The 18037-nt window shown below is 50.2% G+C and overlaps 5 protein-coding genes across 9 annotated transcripts; 4 read left to right on the forward strand and 1 right to left on the reverse strand.

Annotated features, from left to right (window-relative positions):
• FVEG_07409 (hypothetical protein) lies at positions 1-3628 on the forward strand. Its single transcript, XM_018896056.1, has one exon. It carries the CDS (start codon positions 392-394, stop codon positions 2243-2245), a length of 1854 nt encoding a protein of 617 aa, XP_018753440.1. The 5' UTR covers positions 1-391; the 3' UTR covers positions 2246-3628.
• Positions 3629-4438: 810 nt separating this feature from the next.
• FVEG_07408 (hypothetical protein) lies at positions 4439-5595 on the forward strand (the record flags this gene model as incomplete). Its single annotated transcript, XM_018896055.1, has 2 exons — positions 4439-4609; positions 4651-5595. 2 exons carry the CDS (start codon positions 4439-4441, stop codon positions 5593-5595), a joined length of 1116 nt encoding a protein of 371 aa, XP_018753439.1.
• Positions 5596-6918: 1323 nt separating this feature from the next.
• On the forward strand, positions 6919-10668 carry FVEG_07407 (protein ssh-4). 2 transcript variants are annotated; one of them, XM_018896053.1, is made up of 4 exons: positions 6919-7068; positions 7117-7841; positions 7912-8217; positions 8271-10668. In XM_018896053.1, the coding sequence occupies exons 2-4, from the start codon at positions 7583-7585 to the stop codon at positions 9230-9232; spliced, it is 1527 nt and encodes a 508-aa protein (XP_018753437.1). In that variant the 5' UTR covers positions 6919-7068; positions 7117-7582; the 3' UTR covers positions 9233-10668. The 2 variants fall into 2 exon arrangements, with proteins under 2 accessions (XP_018753437.1, XP_018753438.1); XM_018896054.1 differs by having other exon boundaries at positions 6919-7064.
• Positions 10115-15384, reverse strand: FVEG_07406 (hypothetical protein). 4 transcript variants are annotated; one of them, XM_018896050.1, is made up of 9 exons: positions 15134-15384; positions 13845-15065; positions 13689-13791; positions 13594-13635; positions 13240-13542; positions 12960-13187; positions 12872-12908; positions 11856-12823; positions 10115-11754 (listed from the first exon to the last, which is right to left on the reverse strand). In XM_018896050.1, exons 3-9 carry the CDS (start codon positions 13754-13756, stop codon positions 11493-11495), a joined length of 1908 nt encoding a protein of 635 aa, XP_018753434.1. In that variant the 5' UTR covers positions 13757-13791; positions 13845-15065; positions 15134-15384; the 3' UTR covers positions 10115-11492. The 4 variants fall into 4 exon arrangements, with proteins under 4 accessions (XP_018753434.1, XP_018753436.1, XP_018753433.1 ...); XM_018896052.1 differs by having other exon boundaries at positions 10115-12823; XM_018896049.1 differs by having other exon boundaries at positions 13845-15384.
• Positions 14689-15412, forward strand: FVEG_07405 (hypothetical protein; the record flags this gene model as incomplete). The annotated part of the gene is made up of 2 exons (XM_018896048.1): positions 14689-14843; positions 15259-15412. The coding sequence occupies 2 exons, from the start codon at positions 14689-14691 to the stop codon at positions 15410-15412; spliced, it is 309 nt and encodes a 102-aa protein (XP_018753432.1).
• Between the last annotated feature and the right edge of the window lie 2625 nt (positions 15413-18037).

Consider the following 18037-nt stretch of genomic DNA (forward strand, 5'->3'; position numbering starts at 1 on the left):
GCATCTACCAAGCATCCAACATTACATATCCGACGTTACTAGCGTCTCCATCGAAAAGCGCCCTGGTTTATGCCACTATCGTCACCGCCTTCTGTATCCAACTCGACAGCGACATTTTACTCACGACTTTTTTCAGCTGCAGCTGTCCTGGTCAACGAATTCCACTTCCTTCACATGTCGCTTGTAAGGTTTCACGAAAGGGGACGTTAAAGCATTGCGTTCGCGATCGTAGATACCGGCGCTCTCACCGCCTGGAGTTGCGATCTCATCCACCAACTGTGCCGTCCCACCTAGTGCGGTCCCTGTTCGATCCCGTCGAACCCCCTCATCGAATTGACTCTTTTTCGGAGCCGAATTCGCTCTCAAGTTTCTCCGATATTCTAACTACACTATGTCCAACCACGTCTGCTACGTCGAGGATGCCGAGGAGGATTCCGGCAGCTCTGTCCTCGAGGGCATCCAATCCACCCGTCGCTATGCTGTCTCTGAAGCTCCCGGTCCCGCCAGTCCACCCAAGGAACGCCCCAACACAGGAAAGTCTCGAGGTGAGACCAGGAGATATTCCAGCCGGCGACACGTTTCTCCTCCCAGCGAAGGCCTCTCTGATGAAGAGCCCCCTCGTAGGGAAGAGCGCCCTCGCCGAGACTATGAACGTGAAGCTCGTGAACAGCGCGATAAAGATCGACGTCGTAAAGAGCGCAAGCAGAAGGAAGCTGCTGAGCAGCAACAACGGAGGGTCCGAGCCGAAGCCAAACCACCCAAGGAACGTGAGCCCAAGCCTGTGAGAAGACCTCGCCCAACATCACTCACTCATACCAAGACTGAGCCTGTTGTTCAACAATATCGCCGAGGTCGTGTTGAGGATCCCTCCTGTTACGGTGTCCAACAGCCTGCCGTTTCTGGCATGCGCCCCCGTGCTCAGACTCGACCTCATAGCTATTACCCCGGACAAACCGCTCCTCCAATTTCCAATGCTGGCTGGCACCATGCACAAGCTTCTCAGCCTTCTTTCCCAGTCGGATCATTCCCGCCACCACCTTACTTCCCTGGAGGACAGTCTCCCTCAGTGGTCGGCGTTCCGCCTTCGCCTGGCCCAGGTGCTGGAACACCTGGGTTCTTTGATATGCCTTCGCAGCAAGCCAGCGCCCACCTCAGAAACCGTTTTGAACGGCCAGCTTCATCCATGGGTTTCCGTCAACAGCAGCCTTCGCCATCAAACATTGGGTATCCTCAGGATGACTTTGAGGAGGAGGAGCAGCCTGATCCCCGTCTAATTAGACGCGCCTCTCGCTCTAAGAGGCCTCAACAGAATGACGAGGATCGCCGGCGTATGCCTCCTCCTGACAGCATCCCACGACCCAAGTCTGCAATGCCTCCTCCAACCACACCATTCCGCCCCCCTCCTCAGTCATTGACAAGGCAAAAGACAAGGACTCCCTCGCGGCCGCCTCCTTCGGGTCGTAGCCGTGTTGGGTTTGTTGACCAAGGCTATGATGACGAAGACTACAATGACAGTCCTGGTCTGTTTGCGGACTCTCCTGAAGCCAATTTCGACCGCCGTACAGCTTTGGCCCGTACTCGACGCGGTTCTGTCGCCTATGAGCATCATGGTGCTGATCTTGTACCTGCTCGTACTCGACGAGGCTCCGTTGCGTATGAACAGCGTGGGATTGACATTGTACCCGCCCGGACTCGACGAGATTCCTACTACGAAGATCGCTCACTTGGTGGTGGAGGTGTCAGTTTGGATGAGGATAAATACCTGGACGCCATGCGATACCAGGACGACATCAATGGCGGTCCCGCCATGCCATTGACTGCTGAAACCCTACGCAAAGCTAGCAACCCTCGGCTTGGTGGCGGGAGCAGTCGAAGCAGCGGCAGCCATGATGATAGCGAGTATAAGCGAAGCAACACCACTGGTCTCACCCGCTCTTCTTCAAGCGACACTGATAATGTCACAATCAAAGTGTCAGGCTCGGCTGTCGTGCGAGTTTCGGGTGCTGAGATTGAGTGCGGCGATGGAGGTGAGATCACATTTTCAAGACCTACCGGCAGCTCTAGAGTTGGCAGCGACCGCGCTAGCAGCTACTACCAGCTTGAAGATGTCCGCAGTCGGGTTGAACAGAAGGCTCTCCCTTACCGACCACACACTCCCAGTCGTTCTGACTCGCATCATCGTGGATATTCTGGAAACCATGCACCATATGATCCGTCCTTTGCCATGGACGACTACATTTACTGATGATTTTTTCTTATGAGAGATGACAAAGTTGATGATAAGCGCGTTTTTGCATTTTTGTTTTTTGATCTATATTTATTTCTTCTTTCTTATTTCCTGCATACAAATGTCTACGGGATGGGCAGCGTTTCGCCCATAATCTCGAATCTTGGCCATCGATGAGCATTCCGGTGGACGGTCTGATTACATTCAAGCTCCAGTCTTGAGCTCAGAGTTTTTTTCACACACCGAGCTTATCTTGATGCTTGTATTCTTGGGCCAAACCCTCTCGTTGGCTTCGTGGCAGAAAGTTGATACCCGAAAAGCGGTGATGGCGGAAGCATCCGGTTGATGGTCCAGCTGAGTTACCAGCCCGGCTCGACTACCTCGAGGTACCAGTACCAACAGCGCTTACTGAAAGCTCAACTTTTTTATTTGGAAATCATGTACGCCCAGATGGGTTATTTTTGGAGTTTGGTTGGGTGGTGGAAAGGCCCCAGTACGTCCTTAATGAACAGATGTCTTACCTGTTGGTAGCTTTGAGCCGGTGTGCCTTTTTCCGATGCATGGTCGTTGCTACCTGAAGGGTGTAGATTCATGTTTAGGAGGACTGGCCTTTATTGGACTGGGACTAGACAATTTCCCATTGTTTTGCACCCCTTCTTGCCGCGATCTGATCAGCAGGAGATACCTGTGGGAAGCTGCATGAGAGACGATTATGGATATGGCTTATGTATTGCATTGTTGAGCATGATGTAAGAGGAGGAACTTGAGACTTGGCTGGAACTATCATTGGACCCTTGTCATCAGAACGATAGATTGTACGGGCGAACGAGGTTCGCGCCTCTATCTGCTGCCCGGCAGAGAATAATCTTATGTTACAACCAGCATGACATGCATGTCAGGCTTCTCTATTCTACTTGTTCCGAGACGTTAAATGGTGACCCGTGACAAGATCTTCGGCTGATCATGGTGTAGTGAGGGTGGCAGATTGATTATGAGTGGACTAAATGGAGGTGAAGGATTTTGGTCGAAACGGAAGATATTGTTTTGGATTGGAGAGACTGGGAGAGTAACAAGCAAGACAACGACTGGGTGGATATGATTGAGTTCAACCATAGCATAAAAATGGGAACATGTCTAGCATTGGATGTTTAGCTATCCCGTTTTCTCCTGTCTCAGGTGTCTGAGTTTGTGCATAAGAAACTGGCGATCTGTCGTATGTGTAGATTAACCGCCCAGAGCAGCTTTCATCCGGTGTAAGCGCCCGAGATATTCATGCAAACGTGAGCAGTCAGGCAGTGCAGTTGCTGACGCTGTCTCAGGGGTAGAATTGGACCCGACATTAGCATGGTCCGTCAGGTCTCAAATATGTAGCCTAGTGGCATTCCAATGTCAAACTTGAACAGAAAGGTTCAGAGTATCACAATCTCTTAATGCAAACCTTAGGTAGGGACAATGGTTGTCTCACAAAGGCCGGCGCTACTGCCTAGAAACTTCTTTTCATGCGGGCTAAAATAGAGCTCGTCAGTTTCCATTACCAAGATGCACGAATAAAACCTGAAGGGGGGCGTGTGCATTGCAAATCTGGAGCATCAAAGTCGTGGACAGCTGCCATTGGATGATGACTAAATGGGCTTTCTGTGCGAGGTTGCTGGGTCAGCGATCGAGTGTTGTTTACTTTCGACGTCATTTGAAGATTGTGGCTGGATTCTGGTGATGAGGTCCAGAAAAGTAATTGAAGCTGATTCAAACTTTGGAAGGAAACTATTGGAACACTGATTTGATGCCGTTTAAAATCATTGCTTTATTTTTATGTTTCTATGTATCAAACTTCGAGAGCGTTGTAAGCATTCTGACGCGCACGTTGAAGCTGCCCAACCACCCGCTGTGCATCCCAGCCACGCACTTTACAGGCCTCGTTTCTGGGTTAACCAAGCACCATCGCCCAGCCTGAGCCACGCAATACTCTTCCTCTCTCTAATATTTCTCTCTCCTTATCTCAGAAAACACACTATTTCCATAATCAACACCACACGACTCATTTAACGATTACAATTACTTACCACACTCATTCGATTGATACATTGAGGATACTCACATCAACTGCTTGCTTGGTCTTATTTACGATTGAGCTCGGCTGGGCTACAGCACCCTGGGCCTAGCTTACACATATCTATACTCGACTGAGACCTCTTCATTCTACTCCATTCCATCATGGCACCCGCTATCGTTCGCTCATTGCGCAGTGCGTCTTCAATCACCCAGCACGCCCCTCGTGCTGCAGAGGCCTTTTCCACACTCTCGGGGCGCTTATTAGAGGGCAGTAAAGTGCTGCTAGCTCGAGATGATAAAGGCGACGACAAGAACGATAGGCACAAACCATCCGTTGAACCTGAATCAGGCTCGTTCGACCCTCACGACATCAGCAATGCCGGTTCTTCTTCCTTTTTGCTCTGATTGGTGTGGCGTTCGTGTGTACTGGTATCTGGTTTTTCTTCTGGGCAAAGAACGGTGGCTTCCAATTCAAGGAAACAGATTGGGATGACTACAAATCTACGGTTCTTCGACGTACCGGGCCTAACGGCACTATTCTCTCCAACGCAACTCGACCAACAAACCTCGGTGGTGGCAGTGTATACAAGGACGTGGACGACGACAACACGACTGTAGTCACAGAGAGCACAACACTTACTGGTATCACAGCTGGAGCAAGCGACATTGGTGCACGTGAGAAGCGACGCCGCAAGCAGGAAAAGCGAGACCGTGAGCGTGCGAAGAAGGGCAAGAAGACTAGCCGCCACGTTGGTGAAGCGGGTGTTGAAGATGAGGAGGCCGAACTTGCAGCCAAGAAGGAACTCCGCAGCTATCGCCATGAGAGGCCTGCCCGCGTTGGTGGACTGAACAAGGAGAGTGAAGGTTCCGAATGGGATGGCTCTACCAACCCTGGCACTGAATCTAACGTCTCAACAAACCTTCTTTCTGATCGTCAGACAACCCCTACAACCACACCTACCAAGGCCACCGGCGGCATCCGCAAGGTCTACTCTACCGCTGATCGTCGGGAGAACCGTGAGGCAGAACGCATGCGCGCCGAGGCCCGTCGTCTTCGTGAAGCTGGCCGAGCAGCCCGTCGCGATTTCAGCTACCAGCGTGCCGAGAGCTACACCCGCGCCGACAGCCAGGTCAGTGAGAGTCTCCTTGATGGATCACAGGTGACCCGTACCACAGACGATAGTGGCGATCTGGGTACCAAGAGTTATCACCACCCGATGCCTGAGCTGAGGGAGCTTGAGAGGGAGAGGGCAAGGGAGGAGCGGCGGGCACGAAGAGCGCAGAGGGAATATCGACGAGGGCGAGGAGAGGAATGTTAAGGTTGACGTGATATGGGAATGACGAAAGTCTTGAATGGGCTATAAGGTAAAATGCGATTTCTTACTTTGGGTTTGGACTGGGTTCACTGCGCGCATGTAGATGTATAACGGTAATGTAAATAGGCATGGTAACGGCTTCTCACGGACATGAATTGATATGCTGAGATTGTTAGAATACGAGATAGGCAATGCATTGAATAAACATGATGCTCTGACTTGTATGAAAATGAAGTCAAGGTCTTGAACGTGTAGGTAGATCTACTTAAGTTGGCGTATCACTAGTGCCAAGTTGCTCGGGGCATTAAACGATGAAGGTTTCAGCCGTAATAGTTGCCAATGTTATGATATTGACTTGGTAATGACTTGTTTACTTTGACTACGGAGTAAAAAGGGCGAATAATGAAACTATCGTCCAATGTCTCACATGTCTCCCTGAACATGCTACTACCTTCCATAAGCAGTTCCTGTTTCAGATCCTTGAGATATCAATTATTAAAACAATTCCAGGACTGTAAGGATTTGACAATTCGTTGGTTGACGTGTAATTTAGTTCTTGGAAATTAATAGACGCAAGGCGTATCGCGAAGGCTCAAAATAGCATACGAGCTGAGATGCTCTGTTGTTTGATGGATAAGGCGCTAAGATCCATGAAAGATGTGAAACCCGGGGGCGTCTTAGCTGTGAGGGGACAGGCACCGGGCCGAAACAAAAACTGCATTTGCATTGCTTGGTATTATTATGCGATATCTTGGAGACTTCGGCTGTTGTGAGTGAGTGAGTGAGTGATTATTAGGTGATTACCTAGGTAGGTCTCTTACTGCTCACGTCACAGAAGCATATGGTAAAAGTCTGTCAACGTCGTCATCAGCGTCGCATTTCGATTCGCTTCGCTTCTTTTGGTTCCTGTCCTGGTCTGACAAGGTTCCAGGTCCAGGTTCATCAGCCACTTTGAGATTCCATTGACTGATGATGATTGTTCTGGTTCTGGTTCAGCCTTGGGAGACATGTCGCCCCACGCTGAGTGTTAGTGCTATGCAGCGTCAACTGGTGACTAGCGCTAACACGATACAAGCGCTATCATGTCCCATCAGCCCGCTCCCGCTGCTTCCGTCGACCCTTGGGTCCCTCTTTAGGCTTCTCACTGAAGGTGACCCCCTGCGGATGCCCCGTCGGGAAGTGGTAGCGGGTAGCCCAAAGGCTCAGGTCACCCCACCAGGAGTACACTGCCTGCTTCAGTGGACGGCTAATGACGATAGTGTTTTGTCAGTGCTAGAGACAATTGTTCGCTGCTTAGGTGAGCCTGAGGTTATGAAGCTGGTGTTAAATCAATGTCTCCCTAAAACAACGCTGTAAAGAATCATCTCTCAACTTTCGATTTACTGATAGTCCGCAGTTTGCGTTCGAGTGGCGATATCGCGTGGGCTAATATCTAAGGTAGGTAAGGTAGTTAGGCCCGTCCGTATTGCGATGTAGGTAGGCTTATCCTCCTCCACATTTGATCCAATCCTCTAACACTAACAGCCAACCACCTCACTCACCACACCCAAAGACGCCTGGGCTCGCCTCTTCTCGTCTCTCCCTCCCCGTCTTCGTCATTCTCCTCCTTCAACATCACCACCAAATCTTTTGGCCTCATTCCCCGTCCTCCTCAGTTCCATTCTCACCTTCTTTCGGCGTTTTCGATTCCTCCGTTCATCGATATTAGCGGCTTCATCTTCGACTGACTCCTCAGCCACGTCTCCTTTTGCTTATCTCGCCGCGCGATTGATTCTTACATGTACTATTTGCGGCGGTGACGCCGTCCGCCAAGATCCGTGCCTTGATTGTCCCCGACCGACCAATCGATCGACTAATCCGCACAACACGATCTATCTATACAACCCGAGCCAAACGCAATTTTCCTTGAATTGATCTCTCGACCCTGTAGAGCAAGCAATCGAATCAAAGTCAAGAGACGGTCATCTAAATACTTTGTCCCTCGCCCATCATGGGGCTCTCTTCCAACCCGTCGTCTGCCTTTACAGGCGTCGTCATCGGCCTCGTGTCATCATTCGGCTCCATCGTCCTCATCGCCCTAGTCATCTTCATTTTCTGGGTTTCTGGCTGCGCGAGTACTGGTCGCATCATCCTCGACCGACTCGGTCGGCCTGGCGAATACGATGATGAACAAGCGTTCGCACGCGATGAGGCTGAGGCCCTCGAGGTCATGGATGATATGTCGCGCCAGGAATACCTACGTGCAAAGGGTAAGCCGCCAAACGTTCGCGCTCGCTAACCTGGCGAATGCATTTTACTAACGTCTGTTGCGTCCAAAAGCTTGGGTTACTGCGAACCCTCCCGAATCAATGCAGACTGATATCTCTCTATCTCAATACCTCGCCATACAAGAAAAGGGTGTCTCCGCATGGGAATTTGAGCCTGAACTGGAGATCGCCAACTGCTTTGTCGAAGCTCGTACCGAAATCGAATTCTTTGACTCGGAATGCACCGTCATGAGCAATCTCCCTGTCCCCAAGCAAAACGACGTCTACTACTGGGAAGCCAAGATCTACGAAAAGCCCGAAAACACTCTGCTCAGTATCGGCATGGCTACCAAGCCCTATCCGCTCTTCCGACTGCCGGGTGAGTTGGTCGTAATTTGATCCTCCACAACCATTTACTGATTTTACTGCCAGGTTATCACAAGTACTCTGTCGGATATCAATCTACTGGTGCCCGCCGCTACAATCAACCATTCGGCGCGACTCCCTATGGTCCGCCACTGGTGCAGGGTGATGTCGTTGGGGTGGGTTATCGTCCTCGGACCGGTGCTATCTTCTTCACTCGCAATGGTAAAAAGCTCGAGGAGGTTGTTCACGGGCTCAAGGCGCAAAACTTCTTCCCTGCGATCGGTGCAAATGGTCCTGCTACTATTCACGTCAACCTTGGTCAGGCCGGCTTCGTTTTCATCGAGGCAAACGTCAAGAAATGGGGTCTGGCTCCTGTGACTGGAAGCCTGGCTCCTCCGCCACCTTATGGATCTGAGCAGGGTAGCATACTGTTGGAAGCTGGTACCAAGGATGGCAATACTTATCCTCAAGGCAGGCAACACAGCCACTCCATTACTGCAAGCTCGTACAACACACGCAACCCATCTAACGACCTCAACCCTTCGCATGGACGAACACGTAGTGGTAACTTTCGCGTACTTCCCCCAACAAGTCCCGGACCAGTTAGAAGCTCGACCGATATTTCTTTGGCTCATTTTGTACCCAACGAGGAGAACGGCGAAGCTAGCAGCAATGTCGTACCTCAACAGGAGACGCACGACCACAACCCCCTGCACCTGCATCTCGAGGATGCGACGAACCCGCCTCCTGAATATCAAAGTCCCGACCATTCAGGTAGCGAAGATGGTCGATATGGAAGTGACAGCGAGGAAGATACGCCTCTTATTCGCGTAATGAACCGCAGCCGAGGTAACTCTTCCGCTACGGTGCTTCCCTCACGGCAAACTCCAAGTCCTCGCCAACCGCCAGTACCCAGCTACAGTGACGCTATGCGAGAGGGTGCTGGTCGTGACCGTAGTGATAGTGCTCGATCACCGCCACCGAACCGAACGCCATCCAATAGACCTCGCAGTAGCACTTCTGCTTGAGTGGGCATCCGAATGCGGCCTGCTGATGCACAAGTTTTATACATTTATTCATGAACGTCTGAACATGACACGAAAGACGAACGACGATGCTCAATAGATGCAGCATCGACGACATATGATACCGGAGTTGACAGGACCGATCACCAGGCATGATCCATTTCAATCGTTGTTTTCTCGCACAGGCGCCTTGGAGTTTTGAGCATTGACAGGCGCACGTTTCCGAGGTAGGAGAGCCTCCAAACGGCCGGCAGTCGTCCTTTTTTATTTGTATTTTTAGACAGGAAATCTGGTTCGGTCTCAGGGTTGTGAACCAGCTGGATATGAGTTCCTGGAAAGGGGGCCGGAACGGAATATTGATACCAACAACCTGGATGGCTTTGCGCTCCTTTTTTTCTTTTTGAAGCTTCTTGTTTCCTTAAACATGGCCTAACACTACGTATCTGGGACGTCGAAGAGCGCATGGGTGTTTGGATAGTGGCTTATGCGCTGATGGCTGTGAGGGCGTTATGTTGGATGAGGCCTCGGTCGCTGCCTCACAATAAAAGGGCGACTTTGAGTATAAAGGTAGTGGAGGAAGTCTCGATATGAATTCCCAATCACTTATACTATACTATCGTACCTTTTCATGTGTTCATATCATAGAGCCAGGTGATGCGAAACGGCTTCCATACTAAGGCGGGCTTCCTAAGGTTTAGTTGATGTGATGATAGCACTGATCGATCCTCTACAGTCATCAAGTGACCTGATATGACAGCAGCAAAACATAGGACTTTATGCTACCTTCATCTCCTTACTTTCATACTTTGATGCCCACAAACACCCTACACCTGCAGAAGTCGCATTCTATACACTACACTCTAGGAGATCACAGACTTCATCATCCGTTACAACGATCATTCTTCATTAAGTCCACGCTGATAGCAACAGTATAATATATCCCCTAGAGACAAGAACCATCCTACTCTGACCCATCATGAATGTACCAGCTGTAGCTCTCAAGTACGGTGCCACAAGAGGCCTTTGATATTGGCTTCAACGCCGAGGCCATACAGCACAGCAACTGTCTCCTGTGTTTCAGCATCAACTAAATAAATCTACAAGATATACAGAATGATGACAGGAGGACTGGCAACCGGGTTGAAATGTGTTTGCTTATATGTACCTTTCATTCTGAGGTACTTGCGAGTCAAGTCTATCCCTATGGCCCTGTTCAGAAAAAAACCGGCGACAAGAAGCCCAAATCCCCCAACTCAACTAGAAAGCAGTAGAAAATTATCTATATGCATTGGCTCTCATATCTATAAAAATCACTAGACTTTTGATCGATATTATCGAGCTTTGCTGCGTGGAGCGCCCAAAGGCTGAGCGAGTTAAGTATTTTTGTGCATGTACCTGAAAATGAAAGGTACTTAGTTACATGGCTTGATACTTATCACAGTTTCCATTGTAGAAAGCGCATTCGCACCAACAGCATAATAAGTGTAAACATCGTAGATTATCAATTAACCTCCGGGCCGAACATAAAAGAACTGCCAGCAGACATCAATCTTCCCTACATATCCAAGAAGAGAACATGATCGTACCTAGCATATAACAAACAAGCAGTCTATCCTCACACGATATCCATCGCATGTTTCAGATCATCCGAGCGTACATATCCAGCCATGGCTTCTCTTAAAGAGCCAGGTAAATCCAAGCTAAAATGCAACTGTGCTTCTGTTCCGTGTTGTTCCATCGCTGCTCCAGGCTCTGCGAAGAGTCGAGCGCTACAAGCACCTATCCCAAGCATACATACATCAAGCAATAAAACATGATTCAGAGCGCCAAACAAATGCTTTCTCAAAACTCCCTTCAACGCCAAACTTTTTTCCAGGCGCAGTAAAAAACAAAAAACAGTCGCTATGCTTTCCGGATACGGTTCTTCCGCCATCTTTGGCGGAAACCGTAAGGAGTGAATTCTATAACCGATCGAAATCTCATAAGTCGTCATAAAGGAGTGTCTATCGGGTATCATGATCTGAAGGAATGTCGTTCCTCTGAGAGTGGGTATCATAAGGAGTGTGAAACCACGGCACTTCCAAATGCGCGTGTTGGTCGAGTGATAGGGAGTGTCAGCGTCGTTGACGCGGAGGTTTGGGTGTAGCGAGCGTTGAAGGAGTGTGATATACATGGCGCCTGCGTCGTTTTCGGAAAAAGCAGAGCATCGAATTAAATCATAACAGTAAAAACAGATGAGGGTGAATCGAAGTCGGACTTGGTATCAGGTGGCTCGACGTCGGGTATTGTCGTCATATTGGTGCATCACAGGGGGTCGTGCCAGAGGAGAAGGTGGGTGGGGGGCGGAGGACATGGATGATGTATGGCGATGTCGTGGGAGCGGTGCGTTCGACGAGACGGGAGATTCGGGGAGAGGAAGCATGCCGAATTGCTCTGACTTTATATATGGAGATTGGGTGCTCGTCATGGAAGTCATGTATAGACTCGGGTCCTCTGGAGGCGGGTATGTAGGTGTCGTGTTAATCCTGGGTGGTAACGGTCAATCCCCTAATGTTCTTTGTGTAAATTGAGCCAGTGGTCGTCTCGAGGAGCCTAGATCCACACAGCCTGGACAGGAGTAACGAACCCGACGCCATAGTTTTGAGGGGAGTCCTGAATTGATGAGGATGGCCCGCCTTGTAGAGTGTTCATGTCCCATGATCCATACTCCTCGGTATCGCTGTATGCGACAGATCCCTCGAAAGTCGAGGATGCTGGGCTGTAAGCCCCATTATACGCCGGCGAGGGAACATTGAGGTACTGCTGGCTCGGATACGGCGACAAGACCAGGGGGCTCACTGCAGAAGGTGGTCCGGATGCGTTGAGCATGGGCATTTCCTCAGTGCTGTAGCTGAAAGCAGGGTTTCCGTATAGATACGACTCATGAGTGGGCACCTCCTCCTGAATAGTGAAATTGCGAGGGTTGAACTGAGGGAAAGAGGGAGTTCTTTCAGGGTGCATCCATCCCATACGCGACCGAAACTGACTAACTGTGTCGATGGGGAACTCCATAAGGGTCAAGGGAGTTTGCATCTCGCTTCCGACACCAGAAACATTGATCGACATGAGTCGTCGAGCAATCTCTTCAACGGGAGAAATAGACAAACTGCCAAAATAGGCGGCACCAATCTCTGGGAAGAGACGTTCCATAAGGAGAGCCACGGTATACAGATAAGCAATGATGACCAGCGAGTTGGGAGAGCCATGGTAGTTCTGCAGGTAACCCACGGGCATCCAGAAGAGCCATTTGCGGAGAGGCTGAAGACGTTCAAATTGCTGACTAATAGAGAGTGTAGGGCTGATCTTGCGGGAGCCTCGGAGAAAGCCAATCAAATGCTGAATCTGTGTAGTATCTTCCTTGTGGTACTTGAGGTGTGCCTCGACTTTTTGAATCTGTTCGAGCGTGCGTTGGTAGGCATCCAGATCCTCAGGGCGAGGCTGGCTTGGGCGATGATCCTTTCCGGGAGATGGCGGGGCGGTTGGGAACGTGCTGCTCTCGGCGATGAAGTCTCCAAACTGGGACTCATGCTTCCAGGGATCCATAGCATCGATCACCTATCTCCAGGTCAGTAGAGTTCTACTGCTATAATCGGGTCAACTTACCGATGAAGTGCCTTGCATTAACTGGGTCCAGCTGCGCCTGATTATGCTGTTAATTCCCTTCACTAGATGTTGGAATTGTGAGTCTTACCAGTCAGTGGCCTGCCAGGAGAGAACGAGGGAGGCAGCAAGGATAGCATCCGATGTTTCTCGGGAGAAAGACCCAATGGCTTCCTGGAGCCCTTTGAGGGCAATACCGCGGTGCTCATAGGCCATGCTACCAACTAGAGGGCAGTCGGTGAGAAAAGCAATATGCATGGCAGAGAAGGCGAGCAGAGCGTGCATCACATATGGTGTGGTGGCGCCAATTCGAAGAAGACTAAGGTTGGGGATCAGTATATACCAATTTGAGCATCATGTTATCGACGTACGTTGGAATATGGCGAGTCCAAAGGGTGAAATTGTTAGCATCGATGGTAGCTAGTTGATAGTATAGCGTCGCAACGTGGTAGATGAGACGGAGATCTTCAACAGAGTACAGATGTGGCATTGGGGCAGGGTATATTCCCAGGCTGGGGAGTGGGAAGACGCCTGTCCTTTGCCATTCATTGATGGCGGCTTCAATCTGGGGTGTCCACATCAGGTCTGGCTTGTCGGGAGTTGTAGAGCGCTCAGCATCAGGAACCTGCACGTCGTTGTATGGGCATCGAATCTTGTGCTTGGTGCAATTTCGGCTTCATCCATTAGCCTGGGAACACGACGTCTTTTTTCGAATCACAACTCACCATTGGGGGAAGTTTTCATCGCATCGGATATGGCGGCGCTTGCTATGAGTAATTGTTAGTGTTGTGCAAAGTCATCGTGAATTGATGGATCATACCAGGTATCACAGCCCTTGCGAGACTTGGTGTGGCTGCGGCGAGGGGGACCACCACCGGGACCAGCCATTTTGCAAATGCTACAGAGGTATCTGTAAGATAGAACTACTGAGTGAATAAGTACACGAACAGATTTTAGTGAGGCTCGAGTGACATACACGAAGTGATCCACAAAGACAAGCTTGTGGATTTATAGCGAGTGTTGGGGGGCCAGGGCAGCAAGTGTTCTACCCAGTCAATCGGTATCCAGGAATCGATCCAAGTGGTCCGTATTAGAGATAGTTCGTGGATGGGGTCTCGTAATAGACAACAATTCAGCGTAGAGCGTCGAGAGGATGCACTCGAGTGCAAGTCGAGGATTCAAACTTATACACGGAGGGCTTCAACAATCTAAAGTGACTGAGATGCTCGATGGACTCTACGGAGCAGGGATGATCAAGGCCAGATGAGTTGAAGAGATATCTAAAACCTTGGCCAGTGATGCTGCGCGGTACGGTAGTTGTCTATATCCAAGTCTTCCAAACGGGTGGTAGCGATCGAATATGGCGGTTAGTTTGGGTTTCCTTCCTTCAAGGAAAAGTTGTGATAGCTTTGGGAGCGACTGTGGGTATGCAGAAGTGAGGATATCAACTGATTGTAGAATCGAAAGCCAAGATGACCATGTAAGTGCACTTGAGCAGCTTCGTTTTCAGTTGCACCGGCAGTCGATTATTGACAGATTGAGTTTGAGTCCAGAAAGTTTTGGTGTAGGCCGTGGTCTCTATCTGAGAATTGGTCTCTGCACTCCGTGTTTTGTTCCTGATTATATACAATGGGAAACGATTGAATGCCCAGAGATATGAGTTGAAAAGCGTATCGTGAAGGAGGATCGTTGTTCCAGAACCAAAGCACCGTGAAATAAAAAGCGAGTGACAGGAGTCGACGAGGACTTCCTAAGAGAGTTGGGAGAGATGAGGAGGGTGAGGAGGATAGCGAACGTGGTGTTGACTTGTAAAGACGAAGATGTTTGTTGTAGATGACCGAAAGGGAATCAAGAGGGGATCCGAGAAGGAGCTGGGGACGATGCCATTGTTAAATACAAGCGGACCTAATCCACAGGGCAGGCAGGTGCGGTGCGAGAGCAGCTCAGATGGGGGAGGCGGAGGAGCAACCGGGGTGTAAGAGGTGACGGGTGGTGTGTGGGAGTGTAAGGTAAGGTAGGTGCCAGACAGGTAAGGTAAGAGTGGGATGGAAGGAACGGGTGGAAGGCTGTGTAAGGGTAGGTACCTATCGCGTTGTACTATACCGTGAAATGCTTGCAATGGATGAAAAGAGCAGTAAACTGTAAGAGTAAGGTGAGGTAAGAGCGTGCCATGTGCCATGATGCAGGTGCCAGCAACCTAACAGACAGCAGCGTCAGTGCCAGTTCACCACCAGTCCTAAAAGCGTACAGCCCATGGGCACCCACCATCGGCCAGCCTTAGTCTCCCGATTGCCTGCTGTGCTTGAGCCTGAACAGCTTAGCATAGCATAACATCAGAATCACCAACAACTACACTACACTACACTACGGATACTTGACCTGCCATTCAGAAGCGCAGGAATGAGCCGAGGGAACGTCAAGACAAGCGGCGAGCTCGGCCTCGAACTAGGGGAATTGTGGGCTGTGGAGTGCGGGCCCCGGGACTACGGCAGCGGACAGCAATGGATGAGTCCCAATGAATCGGATGCTGCTTCTTGGCCGTGAACCCGGAGTACAGCTGTAACTCTGTGGTATCCGCGCCGCCGCCTGCTTGATGGGCAAGCGTGCGATGGTGCGGTGTTGGTGCTGATCTGGTCTACCAAAAAAAACATAACTCAACCCAAGACGCTAGAGATGGGGTGTGGTCCAGTGCCACAGCTCGGCAAGGGGGGGGGGGGGGGCGTCCTGCAGCCTCATCAGTAATAGGGCCGCGCTTCAAAAGATCCCTGGGCTGGGCATCTGTCATAGTCGAAAAAAAAAACATTCATCTGTTGACGGGTTGACTAGAGAGAGCGTCGGCCACAGACCATCAACCTTAGTAACACATCCCTTCCATGCCAGATCAGAGGGGCTCAAGGTACCGTAAGGATTGGTCAGGGAGCAGAAGTAACCTTCTAAACGGGAGGACTGCGGAGTATGTAGGGGTGCTGAAGCAGCAATTGGAGATGCTTAGGCTAGGCGTCGGTTCGGTAAAGGTATGACGGGTTGGCCCATACCTGAAGATAACATCGATCCATACCAGGTGCTTCTGTTGTGCTATTTTGGGGAGCTGGCGATTGGAGATGGTTCATTGGTGGCAGGGCGACCTTGCTGGCTTGTGCTCGTCCCATGGTTCTACAGGACCGCCGAGATGGTACTGCAATGCAATGCTTCCCTTTCTTACATGGGCGGAATGTTCCTGAAATCATGAGGTTGAGTCTGGCCGAGATGGTGGTGGCGGGTAGAAACCCAGTCCAGCCCAGAATGGGCAAATAGTAGTAATGAAGCAATAATAATAATAAATCACAAATACAGCAACCGAATGCGAGTACCTGAGGTATAGAAACAACAAGAGATAGTGGCGGACGGTGGCACCTACAGAATGGTGTACCGCAGCACCCAGTTACCTAAAGTTTTTGGCTCTCGACCTCTCAACAGGTTGGCTGTCTTGTCATTCAGCTGCAGCAAACACCAGGCTTTCATCACAATACCATCGGGGGAGTTCAAGAGGCTGGATGCTTTTACATCGGGGAACAAAATGAACCGACTACATCGACTCTCGAGTTTATTCTGATACAGTCTGATAAGTTTTGTCACCCGGGACTTTAGTCCTAGGGTTTTCTGTCATCCTCAGTCATAAAAATGGCGGCCGGGCGCAAGAAAACTTAGGACCTCGACTCTAGGTGACACAAAGGGCTCAAGCAAGTTATCACTAGCTTAGGGTGCTTCTTTGTTGGGTTTATTCTGTTACCCATTGTCAAAGTCAGAAGCTTTATTACTCCCTGAGGCCGAGATACAACCTTGCAAGCAGAGGGCATGACGCACATGGCCCAGGGTCAAGGGTTAGGGAGAGTTCCATTGTCTTAGATCATTGAGACTAATGTCCGTCCTCCGCTTTTCCGCGGTGTCCGGAAGAGAAGCTGAGACCTCTAGAAAGAGACGAAAGAAGAAGAAAGAAGTAAAAACAAGAGACGCCCTGTCTCGACGATCGCCAAGGAATTCACAGGTAAGTGGTGACTAAACTGAAAATCGAACGAGGGCTAAGAGGGGAAGGAAGGGTGACAAAAACACTAGGTGACAAAGTAAAAATAACTTTACATGTCCGTGCCCCGCGTAGGTTGTTTTCTCCCTTTAGACCCAGGGGGGATTTTAGTCGTTGATAGGTTCAACCACTGAGTTTCCCTACAGAGAGAGAGACAGAGAGAGGTTGGCTTGCTCAGTGCACTGGACTGGTAACTGACTACCTTACTGAACGAAAATGAAAGTTAGGCTGGGCTGGGCTGTCTGGACTGGGCTACGGTGCCCGTGGACCCTGGGCTACGGCTCAACTTGGCTCAAGTAGCGGATCTGGTTTCTATTCGCTCATGCTGTGCCAAACTCGAGTCGTTGATAGGCTCGTGCGTTTACGACAGGGCGAAACAACATTGGGATTAGGATGGCGGGCGGGCTCTCAGGCGGTGGTAGACAGACGGGGCGTCGGCATCAGAGACCAGAGACGGACAAGCCGGGGCCGCCGGTAGTTGAAGCTTTGATATTGGGTCCCTGCGAGAACCGAGCCATCTCAAATCCAAATCCAATCCAGTTCAATCCGGCCTAAAACATCCAAAGCCCTGTTCAAAGTAAGGTAACAGCCAGGCTGGGGTCGAACAAATTGCCATGCATTGCAGTTGCGTTACAAGCGCCATCTCAGTGGCGACATGGCTCCCCGAAACGGCACATTTTACCATGAGGCTCGAGATCAGAATATGGAGAATATCTATAAAAAGTGACAGTCTAACCGGACACAGTATAGCTGCAGATGAGTAAAACTGGAACGTTACTTACGGCCCACCGTAAGATAAACGCCGCACGAATGCTTTCGCAGTGGCTTCGCTTCGTTATTTGTTTGTTCGTCTGTTTCCAAATCTTTGGCTCGTGTCGCCCTAGGTATCTCATCTTGCAGCTGAGACAGAGCCACGGGCCGCTCCTACGAGTCGAGTATCTCGTCTCTGCGCCTTTTCGGAGCTGGAAAACATAAGACCATGACGTCGTTGGTCAGTGTTTCTGCGTACGATCATGTAGATAAGAATCTCAATGTTGCGGTAGTAGTTGCAGTAGCAGTAGCAATTGTAGGCGCAGTCAGTCTGGCTAGGACTATCTTGACGCCGTCTT

The sequence above is a fragment of the Fusarium verticillioides genome, chromosome 8 (assembly GCF_000149555.1).
Source record: "Fusarium verticillioides 7600 chromosome 8, whole genome shotgun sequence".
Lineage (NCBI taxonomy): Eukaryota > Fungi > Ascomycota > Sordariomycetes > Hypocreales > Nectriaceae > Fusarium > Fusarium verticillioides.